Genomic DNA, 22,477 nt, shown 5'->3' with positions numbered 1-22,477 from the left:
CACCCATTTCTCCCAGCAGGTGAGGAAAGCCCAACAAAAACTTTACTTCCTTGAAGTTGAAACACGTCGCCTACATCAAAACCTGCTGACCAACTTCAGTCGCTCCGCCATAGAGACCCTGCTAACTTACTGCTGCATGGTATGGTACTCCAGCTGTACAGAAGAGAACAGGAAGGACCTGCAGAGGGCAGCTGAGAGTTTGACTGGTATGTCACTGCCCATACTCCATGACATCTCCAATGGCCGACTTCAGAATAAGGCCAACTGCATCTGCTAACCCTGGACATCATCAGTTCTAGAAGGTCCAGACTGATAAAAAACAAAACCAACAGACTGAAAAACAGATGCTGTCCCCAAGCAGTTAGATGCTTAATCACATACACACTCCCAAACAAACTACATTGTGCAATAAAAACTCTTTAACAGGTGCAATAACCCTAACCCCTACTATATAAATATAATACATTGTGTATATATCAGCAGCGAACCGTGACGTTTGAGCCTTGGCCCTCTGCACAATGTGAGGTTGTATTTATTTTTATTTTTTTTAAATTTATTTTTTGAAATTTCGGACTCAATGTGCAATGGCCTTTACACATTAACAATGCTACTCCAGACTTGAAACGCTTGCAACAAGGCGAACACAACAAGACAGTTATAAAATAACACGCAATACAAATACAAATCATTATTAGACATATGCATTACGATCGGCGTGCCACTTCTATGTGCTATTCAATGGAAAAAATCACACAGACTAATGTACACAATACCAGTTAAAAAAAGGACACCTCATGAGAGCGCTCTCAGCGAGGAAAACCTGCACTAGCAGACAGTAAACAGAGATTCATCAGAACTAAACATATGGAACTGACCGTTGTAAATGTATCATTTATCGGATAAAATGTCACCGATGCAGAATAACAGCATTTATGCACAATATGTCGAATTTAAGACTGACCACAGTCAAAATCACTCATCTCAAATAAAGCTGACGATAAGAAACATAAACAGTAAAACAGTAATCAGAATGAATTTAGGCACGCCGGCCTTATAAATCATAAATAACTAACTATTTTATGATCAAGTGACTCAATAACAAAGTCTACAATCCTGTTTTTTAAACAACGTTTATCAGCTTTTCTCTTCTTTTTCTGAGACTTGATAAGAAAATTCATCCATATGCTGTTTTGAAAAAACAAAGCGCACCCAATTAGAACGATTATAAGATTGGTCAATTGTTCTGTCACTCAAAATGAATCCGTCCCATTGATAGACTGTACTGTCAGCCAGCAGTATGCTGCTAGATGGAACCCCAACCCCGTGTAAGAATACGTTCGACTTCTTGCAGCATGCGTATGAAATTGCCGAACTAATTTGTAATTGATCTATTCTTTGAAACTTTAATATAAATGTATGCAATTGCAATGCCTTAATTTTAGTAAAATTTCACGCTCGAATGATGCGAGTAAACATAAAGTGTACAAGCGTCCATTTAAAGCGTTTGGTGTGAACACTCTATAAGAGTATATACAAGATTTACTGAAATACGTCCACACCGCTTAGACAAGCACGCTTCAGACAAGCACGTGCAGGTTGCGGTTTCTGTTTGCGTCATCATCATTTCGGCCGTATTGTTTTGGTGATAAAAGTCTTTCGGGCCGAAACCAAAAATGCCCTTTTGGGCCATTTTCGGACGAAAATCTTCGGTGGCTGAATATTCGGTGCATCCCTAGAATATACAAGGTTTTTGCTCTTCAACTTTTGGAAACAAGTCAACTGAGATTTACTTGAGAGTATAAAATATAAAGACATGTCCCTGTCCAACAGGTTACAGGGAAATCTTTTTCCCATCACTAAAAAAATGTGGCTGGGATTCAGGAGGAATACTTATATGGCACCAAGAGAATATAAAATGACAATCAAATAGAAGCTAATCTAATCTAATAAAACATCTGAAAAAAACTGTAAAACTGAAAATTCATTAATTTGGCTTCAAGTAAAATCTATTCTACCACAGAGTTATCTTTACCTCTGTGCAGCTTACCTTTCACCTCAAGAATAATACCAAGAATAATGCTTTCTTCACCTTTCATCATCTTATACTTTCAGTCCAAAGGAAATATTCCTATATGTGGTGACTTAAATGCAAGAACTGGAAGAGAAATGGATTATGTAAATACCACTGGTAATTATCATATATTTGGGGACATTGTGCGCTAGTCAACACCCGTTATTAGAAACAGTTGTGACAATATCATCAACAGAAATGGGAACATTTACATTTATTCATTTGGCAGACGCTTTTATCCAAAGCGACTTACAAGTAGTTTTCTACAGTGACACATTACTGCAGAGCAATCAGGGGTAACTCAAGGGCACTTCAGCATGACCTGCTGGCACTGAGATTCAAACCTTCTGATCACAAGCCCAACGCTCTAACCACTGACCCCTGGGAAGCAGCTTTGTAAATGTCTAGTGCTGTGTATCAGAGAACCAGAGGAGATTCTTTTGGGAGATTAACTTACTGCTCCAAACTGGGAGCCAGTGTGCTTGATTACTCATTGACAGATATTGAGCCAAACTTTATTAATGCCTTCACAGTCAGACCTCAACTTCCAGTTTCTGACCACTGCCAAACTGTGCTTTATCTGAAACAGTCAAAACATCACACAAATATGAACAAACCCCATAAAACCCAAGTTCATTTGGAATCGATCTAATGTTGAACACTTCAAGGAAAACGGGCAGTCCTGAAACATTAAAACTGCTGGATGACTTTGTCCAGAGAATTTACGCCAGATACCAATGGTATAAACTCAGCTACATACGATCTTAATTATATATTGCAAACATATATCTAACAAAAATAAACAAAAGAATTAAAGAGGATGTTTGGTGGAGTGGGAGAAAAAAATCTATTCAAATAGGAATCGCGATTCAGTCTTCTAGCCATTCAAATCGATTTACAAATGTAAAGATTTTTTTTATAAATAGTAAATATAATAATGTGATGTCATTGGAACAAAAAAGGCGGAAGTCAACTGCGAGAGAGGTGCATCACCCGGTCCAGTTAGAGAGTGCGCAGTTCATGAGGAGATCCAGCCGAGCATACACGAGCAGTAGAGAAAGAGAAAACCATTCAGCCCGTTGTACTAAACTTCAATATAACAAAATACATTTCAGGATGGTCTTTCTCTGCATCTACAGAAACAGCGCCTTCAATTCACCATACTGTAGCTGAATTGTCAATAAGTGCGATATAGCGTTTCCCAAAACACGTCACTGTTCAGACTTATGAACATGACCATACTTCTGTAAATATGCAGTTTGTTAGCCAGCTCACAAACGCTGCACGAGACAGATACAGGTATGATGATTTTGTCAGAGAATGTGTAAATTCGTGAAAGTGACTGCCGTTTAACATGTGGCACTAATGATTCACGTTTATTTGCTATTATACACTTGTTTTAATGTCTGACAACAGAAAAGGTCAATGAGAATGGCTTTATTGGGCACTCAGTTGTATTAAAATACAATACGTGACAATTGAAAGACTACAAGCTAAAGTTCAACACTAGTCTGACTCGGAGCACAAATGCCACATAATGATGTTTTCTGTATGCTAATTACTACGTCAAGAATCGATCCTGCGGGACCAAACAATTCCAACCCCTTATGTTTGGTTTTAGAATGAATGCAAATGTGCAAGAAAAGAGAAAGAAAACAGAATTGCTTGTAATCCCGTCCGATCCAAAGATTCATCACAACTTCTCCATTCAACTGGGCTCATCAACCATCACATCTTCGAGAACGGCCAGAAACCTGGGCGTGGTGATTGATGATCAGCTTAACTTGACAGATCATGTTGTCAGCACCACCCGGTCCTGTAGATTCATCCTCTACAACATTAGGAAAATTAGACCTTTCCTATCCGAACATGCTCCTAGTCCAGGCTCTTGTTCTGTCCAGACTGGACAACTGCAATGTGCTACTGGCTGGACTTCCTTCTTGCACAACCAAACCTCCACAGATGATCCAGAACGCAGCGGCAAGAGTGGTCTTCTATGAACAGCACACGTCACTTCTCTTTTCATTAAGTAACATTGGCTCCCTACGGTTACTTGCATTAAATTTAAGACTCTGCTCTTGGCCAACAAGACCACCACTGGTTCGGCACCCACTTATCTTCTCTTGCTAATGCAGACGTATGTACCCATCACTGACACTATATGACAGGATCCTGTCGCCCTCACTGACAACTTTCATCTATACTTTGTTCTTTTTCTCTTTATATTGAGATGTTTATATAGATACTTTTATTTTTATCTGAATCCATGCAGAATGTTTGTGAATTGTATTTTATCATCCCAAGAAAGCTTCTTTGATTCTTGACAGACGAGGTGGCAGAGAAGGCCTGATTCTTTACCTGCTGCATGAGCCCCTCTCTGCTCTCTGTAGAGCTGGTGAGAATGTGTCGGTTTGATAAAGCTTCTCTGTACGGGACAGACTCGGATCTCTCCTGGAAGCACAAGAACAGCATTATTACAAAAGACAACAAAGACGCTTTATGACTGGAACTGTAGGCTGCTGGTGATTTAATCTAGAAGTTGTCAGCCATTTTAGAAACATGATATTGAAGAAAAGCAAGTGTTCATAATCAAGACCAACAGCCAGATTCTGACCTTTCTGATGACGCTCATGTATCTGGACGCGTGTCTCTTGTTAGCGATCATGCTGTCGGCCTGCAGAGGGTTCACGCAGCACCCTCGTGGACTGTAACCAGGACATGAGGCAAAGAAATCCAGATTGTTGCTGAAGAAGGTGGTGATCTGCACAAAATACAGGACTTCAAAAATCACATAGATGGCAACATGTGGTCATGCGTGTGTGTGAATACCTTGCTGCAGCTGTTGGTGAGAGACGCCAGTGAGGACAGCAAACACTCATTAGTGGTGCGAAACTTCTGTGTGACGCTCGGCAGATCCTGCTCCACACAAACCTTCTGACTGTAGTGCTTAGACAACTCTGGTAACAGACACGAGACAGACATGAGACTGTTGCTGCTGTCTTCTGCAGACGCTTCAATCATGACATCCCCTCACCTCTGGTGACGTCATGCAGGCCGTGTAAGCCTGCGCTCAACTGCGTGAAGACGGCGTTAGCGCTGCTTTGACACATGGCATCCAAACGAAGGCCTGCGGCACAAAACAATCGCCAATCATTCAGAAGCACCAGAGGCGGCGCTGCACGCGGGACACGCTACTTACTGGGGACGGCTAACAGGCCTACGTAAGACTTGAGTTTGTCAAAGACGGCCGTCAGCCTCTTCATGTCGTTCTGAATCTCGCGGTTCTTCGCCTTCAGCGCTGACGTGCAGAGAGGAGCGTTGCATTCCTCTTCCAGACTGCAGAAAACACACACAAACCTCAAGTTCTCTACAATCATCGTCTCCTCGCAAGATATTGTGGCATTAACAGCGACTCTCCTCCAACTAATTCTAATCAGACGGTTGATTTGCATTGTATCATGGGAAATATGAGCAAGTGTACATCAGATGTACGCTCAAAATCAGAATGCATTGTGGGTAAAAAGTAGTAAACAAATGTAGGGAATGAGTTGTTTACTCAGAATTTGTACAACACTACAAAATGGCGGACACCTGATATAGTGCACTGTATAGGAGTGGGGGGATTTACAGCTAAAGTGGTTTTAAATCTTACGATTGCTTTTGCTTGATTATTCATGTCATGTTGTATTGTTTATTGTATAACTTTTGTTGATAACTGATGTTTGCTGTAAAGCGCTTTGAGAAAGCAATTTTCAAAGGCGCTACATAAAATAAATGTATTATTATTATTTTAGGTGATGAATGTTTCAAAAAGGGACGTGGGATATGCTGATGGTTTGCAACCGAAATATGAAGCGGTCCGATAAAAGATCTGGATTATGAGTCGGAACCGCAGACAGTGAGTGTAACTGCATCAAATGTCAGTGTGTGTTTGGCAATTGGCACGTAAGTGCATATCATGTAAAAAACATGAACGTACAGGGAATCCAAAGTTATGCAGGGATAATGTGATGACGTATTGTCTGCTCAGACTTTAAAAGCTAGAAAGTGAAGCAGAACATGAAGATAAAACACTCTCAGCTAAACAAACCTTGTGAGCTGGTAGGGAAGAATCTTCTGGAGAAAAGTGCTGTAGGCTGTGAATGATGTGGAGAAATCCTGCAGTTTTCTTACAGTCTCCTTGACAATAAAAACACAAGGGGTCATTTCAAGTTGAATAAGTATCGCTGTCACTTTGACGCCTTCATTAAAGTGTCATTTATAACACCTGTGAGAGTGAGACTGCATTAGCCCTATTCATATGGGATAAGTATTACCTGGGGACATCGAGTCACTTGTTTGTCATGCCATATTTGGCCCGAACATTGAAATCAATGTGGTTTGGGGGGTCTTGTATCAGTTTTTCAAAATGTTTGTTTCCTGTGCGCCTTGTATCCATGTTTTGCAGAGGATAACAGCTGCGTTGGAGTGTTTTGCTGCCAGGCAGTGGCGTAGCGGTATGCAGATGCATTCACATATATTGTGCCGATCACAAGCTGATGGAGTGGAAGTGGAAAACCGACAGGCTTCACTTATCCCATAAGATCAGAGCTTAAGTTTCTAACGGTCATCCTCAATAGGCGGACCGCAGTCCGGACCTTTGCTTCATTCCATCCGGACCGCGAGACACAGCCAAATAAACCATTTAAAACTTTTGACTATTTTGGTTATTTGAATTGAGCAACGCGTCTTCACAACGGAGAATCACACATCACACGCACTCTCAGGAACATTTATATTATTGATCTTCCGCCGATGTATCCTCTAATATCTTTATGTAGCGCCAAACCAGCTTCATTTAAACCCTTTCTCTCCCGCTAAAGACGTGCCGCATAAAGAGCAGCAGACTCTTGCTTATTTTAACAGCAATAGTGCAGACACGCAGAGCAGGTAAATACACACACAACAGTAAACACAATGCAGCAAATATTAAAGCATTTGTGTCCATCAGTCTGTTTACTGTTTGCAATCTGTCTCCAACCTTTCAACCAGATTTGTGTTATTTTATGAACCATATAGTTTTCATTTACATTTAGTATTATTAGTCAGCATGTAAACATTTGTGACCCTGTGAAAACCCAGACTAACATCTCATAACGGAATTGATTATTATAACAAGCATCAAAGATTCAATTCAAGCATTGATTTCACTAAGGTATTTTGGTATTATTCAGTCAATATTGAAGATATCGTTTTATTTTCACAGAATGTTCTGTAGGATGATTTTATGACTTTTGTTTAAATCTAGACTAAAGACGCATCTTTTTAATCTTGCATACACTACACTATCATAATATATATATATTTCAAAGATCTAGGCTGCACTAGTTAGATCAACCGGAACCAGGAACACTTCCAATAACAACTGATGCATTTGTTGCATCAAAGAGTGCAGAACAGTACTCTACTCTCAGCCAGTCTTGTCTCATTGTTCCAAGGTTACTAGAGAGGGCAGGATGCAGTCCAAGGTTACCGGAGCAGGCAGGACGCGGTCCAAGATTACCAGAGCGGGCAGGACGCGGTCCAAGGTTACCAGAGCAGGCAGGACGCGGTCCAAGGTTACCAGAGCGGGCAGGACGCGGTCCAAGATTACCAGAGCGGGCAGGACGCGGTCCAAGGTTACCAGAGCGGGCAGGACGCGGTCCAAGGTTACCTGAGAGGGCAGGACGCGGTCCAAGGTTACCTGAGCGGGCAGGACGCGGTCCAAGGTTACCTGAGCGGGCAGGACGCGGTCCACAGGGTCCAAGGTTACCAGAGCGGGCAGGACGCGGTCCATTCCCAGACCTGACAAATGCTGTGATGATAGAGCTGGACGAAGGACGTGGCGACTCTAAAAAAAAACTTCAGCCGCTATTAGATTATTAATGATAATCTTAAATCTAAAAAGTTTTTTTATTTTGTCTTGTTGTGCGTGCACTGTCGAGCTTGTGCAGAGGCAGCAGTTTTTGCCAGAGGGGAACTGGAATCCCCTGGTTAGGCCTGGTTTCCCTCTGAAGTTTATTTCTCCTCTAATGGAGTTTTGGGTTCCTCGCCACCGTTTGCATACTGTTCTGCACTGTTTGCCAGGCTGCTAGAATGTTATAGTCTAATTTCATTAACACTGCATATAGGAATTTATAGTCTGTTTAATATTTGACCTGTGTTTTGACTTGCATGACCTCTTTCTGTTTTGCTTATAGTCAATGTTTTCTTGTACAGCTGCTTTGTAACAATGAAAATTGTAAAAAGCGCTATATACATAATGCTGACTTGACTTATCAGACTTCTATTAAGAGGGCATTCCCCTAAAACCACAGAGCCTATACATACATATACACTCACCTAAAGGATTATTAGGAACAACATACTAATACTGTGTTTGACCCCCTTTCGCCTTCAGAACTGACTTAATTCTACATGGCATCGATTCAACAAGGTGCTGAAAGCATTCTTTAGAAATGTTGGCCCATATCGATAGGATAGCATCTTGCAGTTGATGGAGATTTGTGGGATGCACATCCAGGGCTCGAAGCTCATGTTCCACCACATCCCAAAGATGCTCTATTGGGTTGAGATCTGGTGACTGTGGGGGCCATTTTAGTACAGTGAACTCATTGTCATGTTCAAGAAACCAATTTGAAATGATTTGAGCTTTGTGACATGGTGCATTATCCTGCTGGAAGTAGACATCAGAGGATGGGTACATGGTGGTCATAAAGGGATGGACATGGTCAGAAACAATGCTCAGGTAGGCAACTGTCCAATTTTGGTGAACACGTGCAAATTGTAGTCTCTTTTTCCTATTTGTATTGGAGATCAGTGGTACCCGGTGGGGTCTTCTGCTCATCCGCCTCAAGGTTGTGCATGTTGTGGCTTCACAAATGCTTTTCTGCATACCTCGGTTGTGACGAGTGGATATTTCAGTCAAAGTTGCTCTTCTATCAGCTTGAATCAGTCGGCCCATTCTCCTCTGACCTCTAGCATCAAAAAGGCATTTTCACCCATAGGACTGCCGCATACTGGATGTTTTTCCCTTTTCACACCATTCTTTGTCTACTCTAGAAATGGTTGTGCGTGAAATAACCAGTAACTGAGCAGATTGTGAAATACTCAGACCGGCCCGTCTGGCACCAACAACCATGCCACGCTCAAAATTGCTTAAATCACCTTTGTTTCCCATTCTGACATTCAGTTTGGAGTTCAGGAGATTGTCTTGACCAGGAACACACCCCTAAATGCATTAAAGCAACTGCCATGTGATTGGTTGATTAGATAATTGCATTAATGAGAAATTGAACAGGTGTCGCTAATAATCCTTTAGGTGAGTGTATATCACAATATGAAATAAATGGCCAGATCATATGTTTTATACAGTATATCCAACTGGGCTAAATTGATTAAATATGTATTTATTTTCAAAAAACATATTGTCCGGACCTCCGTTTGGAAGAAGTTCCAGAGTTCAACAGTTTCACACTTATTGGTCAATCATCACAAAATATGACGGTAGACTTTGGTGGACACAGCTTCACATTCTGATATGACTCCGTAAAAGCCATTCACATATGAAGGTTGAAGATTTTAATGGTAATAATTCATCTTGAGATTCCAGATCTTTTTTTTTGTTTTTGAGTACTTCATTATAAATCAGTTTGACCTCAGACAAAAGTTTTGATGATATGACTTGTGTATGAGAGTATGATGTGTGTTTTGACACACATGTCAAGTATGATTAGTTTTATTGATTTATTTCTCAGACTTACCAGCACGGTGATGGCGTCCTCTGTAATACCGTCATGTAAGTGCAGTAACTCCTCCTCCAGCGGCCGCAGATATGACGCATTCTCATGCAGATACTGAGAGAACTACACACAAGCAAACGTAAGAAACATGTTTGACATCACAAGGAAGCAGCGAGCACAAGGCGGCTGTGTTTGTACCTTCTGGTTGACGGGTGAGATGGCCTCAATGGACGAGTCCAGCGGGTAAATGTGGACCCTCTGTTCAGTGTAAGAGTGAAAGTTGAGCAGGGCGGACACCAGACACTGAACAAAACCCAGCGCCTGAGCACTGACATCACGAGCTTTCAGCTGAACACAAAACAACCAATCACACATTTATCCTCCATATAAAGTTCAATTCACAATACTGCGCTGCATTCACACAAAACTGAACCAGCTTTACAGCAAATGCAGAGCAGTAAAGTACTGGAAAAAATAAAGGTGTATGAAGTATAAAGGATTTATGGTATTATTACAAAATACCACGAAAAAGTCAAAGAAATTTAACTAAATATGAAACACCTTGGGGCAGTTTCCCAGACAGGGACTAGATGAATCCAGGACTGTGCTTTGGTTAAATCGATTTTACAAACATGCCATACAAAAAATATGACTTTTGTTCCTTTTTAGACCAAACAATGACACTGATGTAGTTTAAAATATGTCAGTGCAAAGTGTTTTAGTTTAGACAACTCCAATTTTTCCTTGAGGTTCATGTTCAGTTTCCCCCCACTGTTTCTTCTTTATATCTGAGCCGAAGCGAAGGAGGACAGCGTGTTATTCTGAAGGATGCAGATGACGCTGTCAGTCTATTGTGAGAGAAGTCATGGACCAGTCAGTGGTGTGAGGGGAGTCTCACCTTTAATCAATGTACTGAAGACTAAGGATACGGTCATTGATTTTAGAAAGCATGAACTCTTTCCCCGACAGCCTTGTAACAAGCAGTGTAACAGCGCCACCTGCTGTACTTACTGATTGCCGTAAGAACTGGTCTTTGGCAGGGAAGGAGTTAAGGGTCAAACAGTGGAGTGTGTGCAATCTTAGAGTTCTGAGTTGAGTTCTGAAGCTAAATCTGTAAAAACGTCTGTTCTTCTTAAGGAAACCGCTAATATCTCAGATTGATCAAACACTGCTGATTTAGTTTCATCATACTTTTATTGAATTTATTCTATTGTTTTCTTCGGTATCTTGGTACGGGAATGTATCCTTAAAGAATCAGACCTCTATCAATCAAATTGTGAAATGGTCGGGCAAGATGATTGGTGAGCCTGCTACACTGTATATCAGACGGGTCCAGTGAATGAGTGTTTCAATACTAAACCATAAGCAAAGGTCCCTGTATCTTGAGTTACAGTATCTCCCAACAAATCAACAACAAACGCTTTAAGAACAGTTTTGTCACGATTAACCACATGAACAGTAATAATAAGATGGAGTGATTGGTCTATTGTCATGTAATGTTTCTTTTGTATCGTCTATATGTAAGAGAAACTGCCTGAACACTGAAACATACATGATACATTGACCAACGGTACTGAATAAACTGAACCTCAACCTCATTTTAAATGAGTCTAGGAATCTTTAACCCTGTTCGGCAAACCAGCCCATTCAAATGTTGCTATCAAAACATCACATGTGAGTGAACGTGATCAACTTCTACACAGTTATTAAGATTAATTTACTTCTTCTCTGTGAATTGACCCTTGGCAAACACCCCATAACAAACAATACCCCATAATGACAACGTGAAAGAAGTTTGTTTGAAATCTTTGCAAATTTATTAAAGAAAAAAGCACATGTACATAAGTATTCACAGCCTTTGCCATCTGGGGAAGGGTACAGAAAAATGTCTGCAGCATTGAAGGTCCCGATGAGCACAGTGGCCTCCATTATCCGTAAATGGAAGAAGTTTGGAACCATCAGGACTCTTCCTAGAGCTGCCGCCCGGCCAAACTGAGCGATCGGGGGGAAGGGCCTTAGTCAGGGAGGTGAACCCCATGGTCACTCTGACAGAGCTCCAGCATGTCTCTGTGTAGAGAGGAGAACCTTCCAGAAGAACAACCATCTCTGCAGCACTCCACCAATCAGGCCTGTATGGCAGAGGGGCCAGAGGGAAACCACTCCTCAGTAAAAGGCACATGACAGCCCAACTGGAGTTTGCCAAAAGGCACCTGAAGGACTCTCAGACCATGAGAAACAAAATTCTCTGGTCTGATGAAACAAAGATTGAACTCTTTGTCTGAAGGAACCAGGCACCACTCATCACATGGCCAATATCATCCCTACAGTGAAGCATGTTGGTGGCAGCATCATGCTGTGGGGGTGTTTTTCAGCAGCAGGAACTGGGAGACTAGTCAGGATCGAGGGACAGATGAATACAGCAATGTACAGAGACATCCTCGATGAGAACCTGCTCCAGAGCACTCTGGACCTCAGACTGCGGCGAAGGTTCATCTTACAACAGGACAATGACCCTAAGCACACAGCCAAGATAACAAAGGAGTGGCTCTGAGAATGTCCTTGAGTGGCCCAGACTTGAACCCGATTGAACATCTCTGGAGATGGCTGTGCACAGACGATGGAGTCTTTGCTGGAGCTTGAGAGATGTTGCAAAGACGAAAAATAGGTGTGACAAGCTTGTAGCATCAAACTCAAAAAGACTTAAGGCTGTAATTGGTGTCAAAGGTGCTTCAACAAAGTATTGAGCAAAGGGTGTGAATACTTATTTATTTCCTCTTTTGCAAAGATTTCTAACAAACTTTCACATTGTCATTGTTTGTAGAATTTTGAGGAAAATAATGAATTGAATCCATTTTGGAATAAGTGAAGCGCTGTGAATAGTTTCTGGAGGCACTGTATCATTTCCAATGATTTTTAAAGTTATACGTTTTTTTATTAAAGTGAAAACGTCCATTAAAGCTGGCTTTATATCGAAGGATCTCACCTGATGGCGTCTGTTGTGGATGGGAACATTCAGGCTATTGTAGTCGCTCCGCTCTTAATAAAAAAAAACATATTCACTGTTACAAACACCTTTAATGCAACAAAACTCATCAATACAGTGACTGAATATTCTGCTGTCTATCAAATTCAAATAACATTCAGTGTTTGTGACTGTGTGCGTGTGACTCACGGGTGTCGTTGAAGGGCACTTTCTCCTGAATGACGCTGCTGCTGTGCTTTAACTGACCGCTCAGTTCAGTGTGATATTTCCTCAGCTGCTGCTGACTGACCACACAAACATAAAACATGTGAAATGAATATACTTTGAAGGTTTTACAAGAAAATTCTGATGAAATAAAGATTTACCACTCCTCCGTTCTGATTCGGCAGTCTTTGGCTTCCCTATCCAGGGTTTGAACTTTCACCTGTCATGAGACGGATCATTTACAACATATTACATACACATCAAAAAGTGTTTTTATACAAATTACAAATACTTGCTCATCAAATACAAGACAAAATAATGTTGTGCATTTAAAAGTATGAAACTACATACACAGATAGATAGAACATTGAGCACTGCACAGTGACGGGTCATTCATGTTTGATTTGGTTATTTTGAACCAATTTTTTATATGACTCTGGAACAAGGCGCTGTCTCAAGGAGCGATTTGTTTATTTTGCAATTATTGCACATTCTGTCCCAGAAAGCGAAATGGGTAATGACACACAGGAATGTGGAGTGAGAACACATAGGCAGCTTACTGACAGCAGTTTGCAAAACAAAGGCTTTCTTTCAATCAAAACCCACGATGGGGAAAAATAGGAAAATAAACCGAAGGCAAAATAATCTCAGTTCTTTAGGGCAGGACAGACTAGGACACGAGGCAGAAGTCCAAATGAACCAGCACAGGACTGAAGACAAGAGGGCATTAAATAGGGGAAACTAACTAAGAGATGATTACAATAGACAGGTGAGGGGCAGGAATCTAAAGGAGGAAGCGATGGCCAAACAATGACCATGCCCTTCCGCACAGAACACAACAAGCTCAAAAGACATGGTACTGTCACAACCCTGTCCACAGAACCAGAAAACTCCAGACGAGGAGGACAGGATCATGACACACCTGAAAACCCAGGAGATGAACGAATCATAGATTTCTTCTGAACACTGTACAGCTGGTGTGGCTGACTAACTGCATTTACATTAGTTTCTTGTTTTTAATGGGATGAAAGTTTTGTAAGTTGAGGTTTTGAGGGAATTTGACTATTAACATGTACTAATTCTACTTAGATGAATGACATAACTCAGAACTTCCTTCAGTAGTGCTGAAAACTTCTTTGTAAAAGGGGGCTTGAGGGCAGTCCTGCATTACGCTTCAGGCCTCCAGACTAACTCATTTTGACTACGAGCACTGAAGCCGCTGACTGACTTTTTTAGGAGCACAAGCAGAAAGATTAGCCTGCAATGCAATTATTCACATTTCTACCTCAAATAGCTGTATTACTGACAAATATTGTGATGATAAATAGACATAACTCACAGAAATGACAATGTGCAGTTTTATATTCATTTCAGAGGGATCTGACATAACTCAATGCAGGGTCATTCAGAATCTGCCAACGTGTTTGTTAATTCTGTGCTTAAATTTTGTAAAAATCTGCAGAATTTTAAATGTGTTTACATTTGTACAGAAATGGTAATAAGTGTAAATGTGCTAGAATAGTTTGTATTGTATATCACTGCAGGTGACGGTGGTTTGGTTCTGCTCATCATTTAAAAAGATGCGGAGCCTTAAGAGAAGCTTTTAAGGGCTCAGTAAAAAGACCGAACCAAACAAGAACTCAATTCATTTCAACCAACAGAAAATGTGCACGTCATTGTGTGTGAAATATATTTGATTGTTTATAGTAACACAAAATGAATGGGCTGGAAGTCTTAATACGTTCTTATGATTTAAGATATCTAATGTATTAAAGACTCTTTTCCTCATGTTCACAACACAAAGTAAAGATAACTTCACATGAACTTAACAAGAGCATTCGCCGTCGTTCAGTCTTGTTGTGAACGGATTGGAAATGATCCAGCGCTGTCTCAAGTAATCCACAGATAAATGATATGTTCTGAACTCCTCTGCGGTTAGTTCGGTTATAAAAGGTCTCAAACATCAAATCGTTCGTCCTCAGACTCAAAAATATCCGTCACAACAAATGGATAACAGCGATAAACATCAGTCACGCAGGATTCTCCCCTTCACGCACACAGGCCTCCACTGGTGGGCTGACTCGTCTTTTTACATGAGATATAACAATCTAAATTGGCAGGACCCACATGTGCAAGTACACTGCAATATGTTGTTATAAGGCCCATATGGCAAAGGACACTTCTGGTTAGGGCAACACATTTGATCCTTATTTATATGATTTCAAATCCATTTAGATTCCAAATTGATTCCATATAATTTATTTTATACACATTTTATTAGAAATGCAGGTGCGAAGTTAAGCAACCTGTGCATGTGTTTTAGCCGATTACGATCAAAACTTCAATAAAACATTTAAGAGATGATAGCATTGATGATTCACTTTGGGTTCCAGCGGGAGTTAGCCTGCATTGTTCTGACGTGTGGCGTGTGCAGTCAGAACGGAAGATGGATGGTAATACACTGTTCCTGCAAATAGTCTGTTTGCAAGCAGCAGAAAGCTGTCTACATGCAATACACATTACTCTGCTGCACATAATAGCACCAAATTATTCAAAAACCCAAAATATGAACCTGCGTTCTGTTTTCTATCTTGCGCCGTACACGTTTGTGATGACATAAGATGAACCCAAATGCACCAGGGGTCGATAGAATCAAGTGTGAAAGCAAACCAACGCTGCGGGAGGCACTGGGAACAATCGCAGACGGCCCAATCTGAAAACACCCTTGGGTATAGTACTGAAATAGATATTTACATTAACTATGATGTTTCATTACATGACTCATGAGTAATGGCCCTTTCAAACATGATGCGGCGAGCGGTGGAATCGCTGCACAGCTCAAAGTGGGTTATGTGCAGTCAATGGTGCGGATGATGCCATAGTTACATTGAACAAGGTCACTAACCTGCTTGAACTTGCTGTATGTTATTATGCACTATGGTCAATAATCATAATTTCTGTATGATATTTACTTTTCATGTTTCTTCCATATGAGCTCAGTCAAATGTTGAATGAATGGCTAAAACTTAAGCGTCACCAGTCGTAAAGAGCACACTGCCTTGGTGCTGCCAACTAAACCACTGCATGTCTTCCATTGAAAATAAAATAGAAGTGCCGTGTCCGAAGTGAAAGACCCATAACAAATATTACCATTGCTTACACAAAGTTAGGCAAAAACTGCAAAGTGCACATTATTTTAAAAAAATCTACTTAATTAAAACATTGTAAATGCCCTCACTTTTCCATTGCAAAAAAGCAGCTGATCAACATGGTCTGACTTGGGGGCGATCGATTGGTCCTTTTGGATTTGATCCCAAATCAATTCTTAGGGTCACGATTTTATCCAGAATCGATGTCCGATGTATTGAGTAGCATGTTTGTGACATCATCTTGTTACATTTGTGCTCAGAGTCAGACTCATGTTTGCACTTTTGCTCGCTCCTAGTTTCTGGGGCCGGTTGCACGGATCTGTTTTAGAAGTTAGTTGTCTATATTTCTCTGTTAAGACTGGTGTTTATTATTTAAGCTTGATGCATAACATTTTTGATTATTGGTCTAAATTAAGACAAAAAAGTAAGACTGATGACCCACCGGCTAACCTTTCATTATGGCCCATGTTGTCATGGGAGCCAATAAACTGTCATCTGCTCTACATTTAAAAAACAGATTGTATACTAAAAGATTGTATATTAACAAGATGTGCCACTGCCATTACAATGAATGAAGAGAAATGCAACGCTCAATATGGCCGCTTTAGCCAAGAAAGTTCCGCCTACCAGTAAAAAGAGCCAAACGTCAAAGAATAGAGACTGTTTCTGGTTGGGGAAAGATAATAATGTAGTAGTGCGAGTTACATCCTAACTTCCTGACGAAGCATCCCAGTCTATATTATCGAGTGCATCCTAAAATGCGGCTTCTGATTGGGCTCTTTACCACCCACTGTTCCAGTTTCCTGTAGCGCCTTTCCTCTGTTCATCTACCTGTAACACCTTGACTGCACCCTCCAATCATATCAGGCTGGTGGAGTCGCAAAGCTAAATGTCACCATATGTTGTATGGACTAACAAAGCATACAGTCAAAAAATGCCATTTAAACCCATCACAAAATAACAATTGAACCATGGCTCTTTTGGCACATTCATCTGAACATCAGCGAAATGTTGCACATGCATATCACATCACATTAATATTGTGTTGTCATTACGGTCACATCTGAGTACTCGAGCATTGAACATACAATCAGTTTTACACTGTAATGACTCTCTGACCTCTAGATGGGCCTTATCGCTCTGGAGTTTCTCAATGGTTTCAGTGTATTTGTTGGTTAGGGCGTCCACAACAGCCTGATGTTGTTCAGATTCTTCCTCCAGCTGATGAAGTTGAGCTTTCATCTGAACCTCCTGTCGACGATACTGCTCATCTGCTTCATAGAACTAAACAAAACACATCATCAGAACACACACACACACACACCGAATGCTACACACTCTCTCAAAAAACTCAAGAAACTTTGTAACTTAAATAGGATCTCTCCAATTACCTAAGATGTACCAATGCGACTATAAGATGAATCGATTACTTTTAATAAAAGCATCTGCTAAATGCCTGAATGTAAATTCAAGATTCAATGTCATACCAGTTACACAAAAAGAAAGACTTTTATAAAAATATGCCATGACTCACATGTTTAAGCTCAAAGAAGCACAGACATTCATTACTGAAGAAACTGATAATAAAGACAGTCGTGACTGTGCTTTCTTTTGAATCATGATGTAAATCTAAGACCAACAGACTAACAGACTAGTAGTTTTACTCAAGTACATGTTCATATATTACATTATTTGTCAGAGTGTTAGTCAGCAGCATAGGGATAACGGAAGCTAGACATCAACGTTAATAGTGCTTAAACAAACACATGGATTGGCTTCAAAACACATTTGTTTAGACCACAGAGCTGTGTCGAGAAGTTCTTTGATCGATGGATGCACTTTTTGGAGCTTAAAAAAATTGCCCCCCATTCACTCCCATTCTACCACTTGGAAGTAAAATGATATGTTGTATTATAACTTGAGGGTGTGTAAAACATGGGATATTTTGTTTTGCCTGTGAAATATCACTTTCAGAGACCCTTAAAGGGGCAATCAATTGAGACATTCATTTTAACCTGAGCTTTTGTTATATAAGATGTAGTCGTATTCAAGCGACCATCCTGTCAGTGTCAGAACTGAAAACGCCCTTGTTACTGAAATAACAACTGTTATTGACATCAGGCCCAGCGAATGTCAGGTCCTGGAATGCTCCTGTGTGTCATAAATAGGTAGAGAACCGCCTCCACACCAAAAAAATCAACTCCTTCTTTCCAACTGGTTCGTGCATGACCGTACTGAAGTAACACAAGTTGCGCAGAACCAGATAGAGCGAGGAAGCAATAAACATGCCGTTAAAGATCGCAAAATATTGTGCAGTGCCTGGTTGTGGAAGAACACAGTCGCTATAACCTTCCTTTGGATTTCGACATTAGTAATGCGTGGTTGAAGTTTATTTTTAAAGACGTTCCAGCTCTTTCCAGAGAGACAAAAATGAAAATGCAGGGCTGTGCTGTCAATGGCGCAGCCATCTTATGTGAGTAAAACATATTTGTACTATGCGTCACTATTGCTTTGTTAGAGATTGCTGGATATGTCCTGAAAATGTGTAACCTAAAGCTACGCGTTTAACCAAATTCACAGAAGACTTCAACTAAGTTTACATTCTTGTCTTGTCAGTCAGTTAAGGCACTGACCAAAATGGCTGTTAACGTTTAAAGGATCGCAGAGCACGCGTGCTGGAGAAAAGCACACACATTAAACATATAGTTTACAAACTATTGGTAAACTTTACCAAGACATCCTCAGAACGTGGTCACAAAGTAATGTCATGCTGACCAAATGAAGTCTAACTGGAGACGTCTTCAAGACGTACTGTGTTTGATGGGATGTAAGAGAGAAACTGTGATAATCCAGCAGCACATCTTTCTGACACAGCTGTCAATAATAGGCATCAACAACCTAAATCATTTATTTGCCACCAAATCATGATGAATATGGTTATATCGCATATAGGGTAGCTAGCTTATTTAAAATAAGGAATGGGAGACAATAGTTAATGCCCTATGATACCGACATTGAAATAAAAATATTATCAAAATAATGACCAACTCTGGCAAATGAAAATCAATGAAGGTCAGTGGAGAAATTGAGGATTTTTGCAAAGAGAGCAAGAAAGGAGAATAGAAAAAGTGACATGTAATATCTGTCACAATTTTATAGCCAAATATAAGTTTTAAATGAGGTTGTCAAATTGAAGAAAAACAACGTAATAAAAATGTCAGGGTCGGGGTGGTGAGACAAGGACGGAGGACCCAGACAGTGCATAAGGGGTTAACAGGCATTTATTACGAAAGACAAGGGTATAAACATAACATAGAAACAGGAACACTGCACTGCACTAATGAATAAGGGGAACAAATCAAGAGGGACAGCTGCAGGACATGAAATAACTAATGAGGAGACGAGAGAGCGGGAACGGAGAGAGTGTATGGCATGCCATAAGGGCCATAAATGCCTCTCTACACATTAAACATGAGGTTCTGTCATGATCCTGCCACTAGACCAAGAGTAACATGACATGCTGCGGCAGATTCATGACAAAAAGAGAAGCAATTTAGCAGCAGAAGCGTACAGAATTGTGTAAGTGTATTTAAATAGTGTCTTGTTGAGTTTAAGTACTGTGTTAAACTGAGAAATCGCTTTGTATTTACTTCCGCTCTGTCACGTGGTGAAACCGCGTTCTCGGGCTAGTTTAATTGGTTTGCTTTGTGTGCCTGTGTCATCTGAGGGCGGGGCCTGTTGAATTAAATTAATTAGACGGGTATTTAAAAAGTACCTAGACACCGCGGCAGCGGTCGCGTGCAGCCCTCATCGCGTGAAGACCGAAGAGAGTAAAGACATCGACTCTACCTGCGCGCGACTCCACACACTGACAGGGCACTTGAGTATTGCACTTCTTTTGTACCTATTTTGTTTTGAATGAACACTTGCACTTTTTGTCTTACTTGTTTGCACTTTAACTTAATCCTTTATTGTTATATTTAATGTTTCTCCCTATTTTCTTTCTGCTTCTCTTAAATACATGTTTTAAAATCCTTTCTGTTATCACAACACGTAAATCATCTGCCGCATGCCGCAGGCGACGCAATGCTAATAATCTTCACAATGTATCACTGCTAGCAACTGCGCCTTCTACTTTCCCAATAGGATTGTGGAACTGCAAACTGCTGTGAACAAAGCTGATTTTGTTACAGCTTTTGTTAAACATTCTCGTCTTTCCATCGTAGCACTTACAGAAACATGGATCAAACCAGAAGACTCTGCCACTCCCCCTGCCCTCTCCCATAACCACACTTTCTCCCACAGCCCTCGCATCACAGGAAGGGGTGGAGGCACCGGTCTACTAATCCCCAAAGACTGGAAATTCAATCAGCTAACACCCTTGTGTGACAACAGCTCCTTCGAGTTTCATGCTGTTACTATCACCCACCCTGTTAAAAGTAATTTTGTAGTTATATATCGTCCCCCAGGTCAGCTTGGACATTTCTTGGAGGAGCTGGATGTGCTTCTTTCATCCTTCCCTGAGGATGGTACTCCTCTGGTGGTACTAGGAGACTTCAACATCCACATTGGAAAACCACAGGCTGCTGACTTCATCAACCTGACCGCAGTCATTTCTCCTCGACCAGGTTTCCACATCAGCAACCCACAAGTCTGGAAACCATCTAGATCTGATCTTCACAAGGTACTACTCCACTCATCACTCTCAGGTCACCCGCAGCACACGTCTGATCACTTATTCGTCACCCTCGACCTCACTGCTCCGGACATCACAGATGTCTTACCGATGGTCACTTTCCGGCGCAACCTGCGGTCTCTCCCTCCCTCCTGTTTTTCCTCTGCTGTCTTCTCTGCACTCCCCCCCTCTGATGAGCTCTCTCTTTTGAATACAGACAACGCCACAAACACTCTGTGTTCCAAGCTTTCATCCTGCTTGGACAACCTATGCCCTCTTGCATCTGGACCAGCCCGCGCATCCCCGTCGGCTCCCTGGTTATCGGATGTACTGCGTGAGCATCGCGCCAGCCTCTGGTCAGCTGAGAGAAAATGGCGCAAGTCAAAAGACCCTGCTGACCTCTCTCTCTACCAATCTCTTCTCTCTTCTTTCTCTGTAGATGTCACCTCTGCAAAAACAGATTACTACCACTCGAGGATCTGAAACTCTCTGGACTCTCGCACGCTCTTCAAAACCTTCTCTGCTCTCCTCTGTCCGCCTGCTCCCGCACCTTCATCGGAGTTAACAGCTAAACAGCTTTCTTCGTAAAGAAAACTACTGCCATCAGCAGTCAGTTCTCTACGCCACCACCTGTCGAACCCTCCCACATCCCTGACACGTGTGTGCTACCCGCCTTTTCTCCTCTGTCTGAAGCTGATGTTTCCAAGGTCATTGGCTCCAACCACCCTACCACCTGCCCACTGGATCCCATCCCCACCCATCTCCTCCAGGCCATCTCTCCAACGGTTGGGACCCTGTGAATCATCAAATCCTCCTGGCTTCTCTCAGTGCTATGGGTGTCTCTGGAATGGCGTTGCAATGGTTTGAGTCCTACCTCTCGGGTAGGTCATTCAGAGTATCCTGGAGAGGTCTCCGTGTCCCAACAGCTCAACACGGGGTGCCACAGGGCTCATTGCTTGGTCCGCTACTCTTCTCCATTTACATGACATTTAGTCATTTAGCAGACGCTTTTATCCAAAGCGACTTACATGACATCCCTCGGCCCGGTCATTCAGAAGCATGGCTTCTCCTATCACTGCTATGCGGAACCGAAGAGAGCGCATGTAACTCCGCTCTTCATCAGGTTACACTGGCTCCCTGTTGCCGCCCGCATAACGTTCAAAGATATGCTCCTGGCCTACAAGACCAACACCGGATCTGCACCATCGTATCCCCACTCGCTAATGCAGATCTATGTTCCTGCCAGATCACTGCGGTCTGCAAAGGAACAACAACTAGTGGTCCCATCCCAAAAAGGAAAAAAGTCACTCTCCCGTACCTTCTCTGGATCTGTTCCACATTGGTGGAATGATCTATCTGCTGCTACAAGATCAGCAGACTCTGTTGCCATCTTTAAAAAATGCCTGAAAACGCATCTCTTCCGTCAACACGTCGCTGATTGATTTATCCTAATTCTTTTCCCTTTCCTTCTTCCAAAAAAAAAAGATATTACTAACCTCACTATTCTTAGCTTTGTATACTGTGCTAGGCTTTAATGGACTAGTTTTGATGCACTTATGTATTTTGTTGCCTATGTTGTTATAATTGCTTCCAATGTTTCCTCATCTGTAAGTCGCTTCGGATAAACGCGTCTGC

General features: G+C 41.5%; 1 protein-coding gene across 4 annotated transcripts in view; it reads right to left on the bottom strand.

The window, feature by feature from the left end:
- ppp1r21 (protein phosphatase 1, regulatory subunit 21) overlaps window positions 1–22,477 on the bottom strand; it is a 38,240-nt gene that overhangs the window by 12,083 nt on the left and 3,680 nt on the right. For 3 of the 4 annotated variants that reach the window (XM_079472936.1, XM_079472934.1, XM_079472937.1), the window contains 12 exons: window positions 17,287–17,451; window positions 13,180–13,238; window positions 13,004–13,098; window positions 12,815–12,867; window positions 10,030–10,179; window positions 9,853–9,954; window positions 6,162–6,250; window positions 5,271–5,407; window positions 5,106–5,198; window positions 4,901–5,028; window positions 4,686–4,832; window positions 4,430–4,522 (listed from right to left, as the gene is read on the bottom strand). In XM_079472936.1, coding sequence (XP_079329062.1) covers window positions 4,430–4,522; window positions 4,686–4,832; window positions 4,901–5,028; window positions 5,106–5,198; window positions 5,271–5,407; window positions 6,162–6,250; window positions 9,853–9,954; window positions 10,030–10,179; window positions 12,815–12,867; window positions 13,004–13,098; window positions 13,180–13,238; window positions 17,287–17,451 — 1,311 coding nt within the window. The remainder of the gene's footprint in view (window positions 1–4,429; window positions 4,523–4,685; window positions 4,833–4,900; window positions 5,029–5,105; window positions 5,199–5,270; window positions 5,408–6,161; window positions 6,251–9,852; window positions 9,955–10,029; window positions 10,180–12,814; window positions 12,868–13,003; window positions 13,099–13,179; window positions 13,239–17,286; window positions 17,452–22,477) is intronic. The other variant, XM_079472935.1, reaches the window with a different exon arrangement.

This window comes from Barbatula barbatula (assembly GCF_947034865.1).
Source record: "Barbatula barbatula genome assembly, chromosome: 14".
NCBI classification, from domain to species: domain Eukaryota; kingdom Metazoa; phylum Chordata; class Actinopteri; order Cypriniformes; family Nemacheilidae; genus Barbatula; species Barbatula barbatula.
The sequence above is the reverse complement of the archived record's forward strand: the minus strand, read 5'-3'. Positions and strand labels throughout refer to the sequence as shown.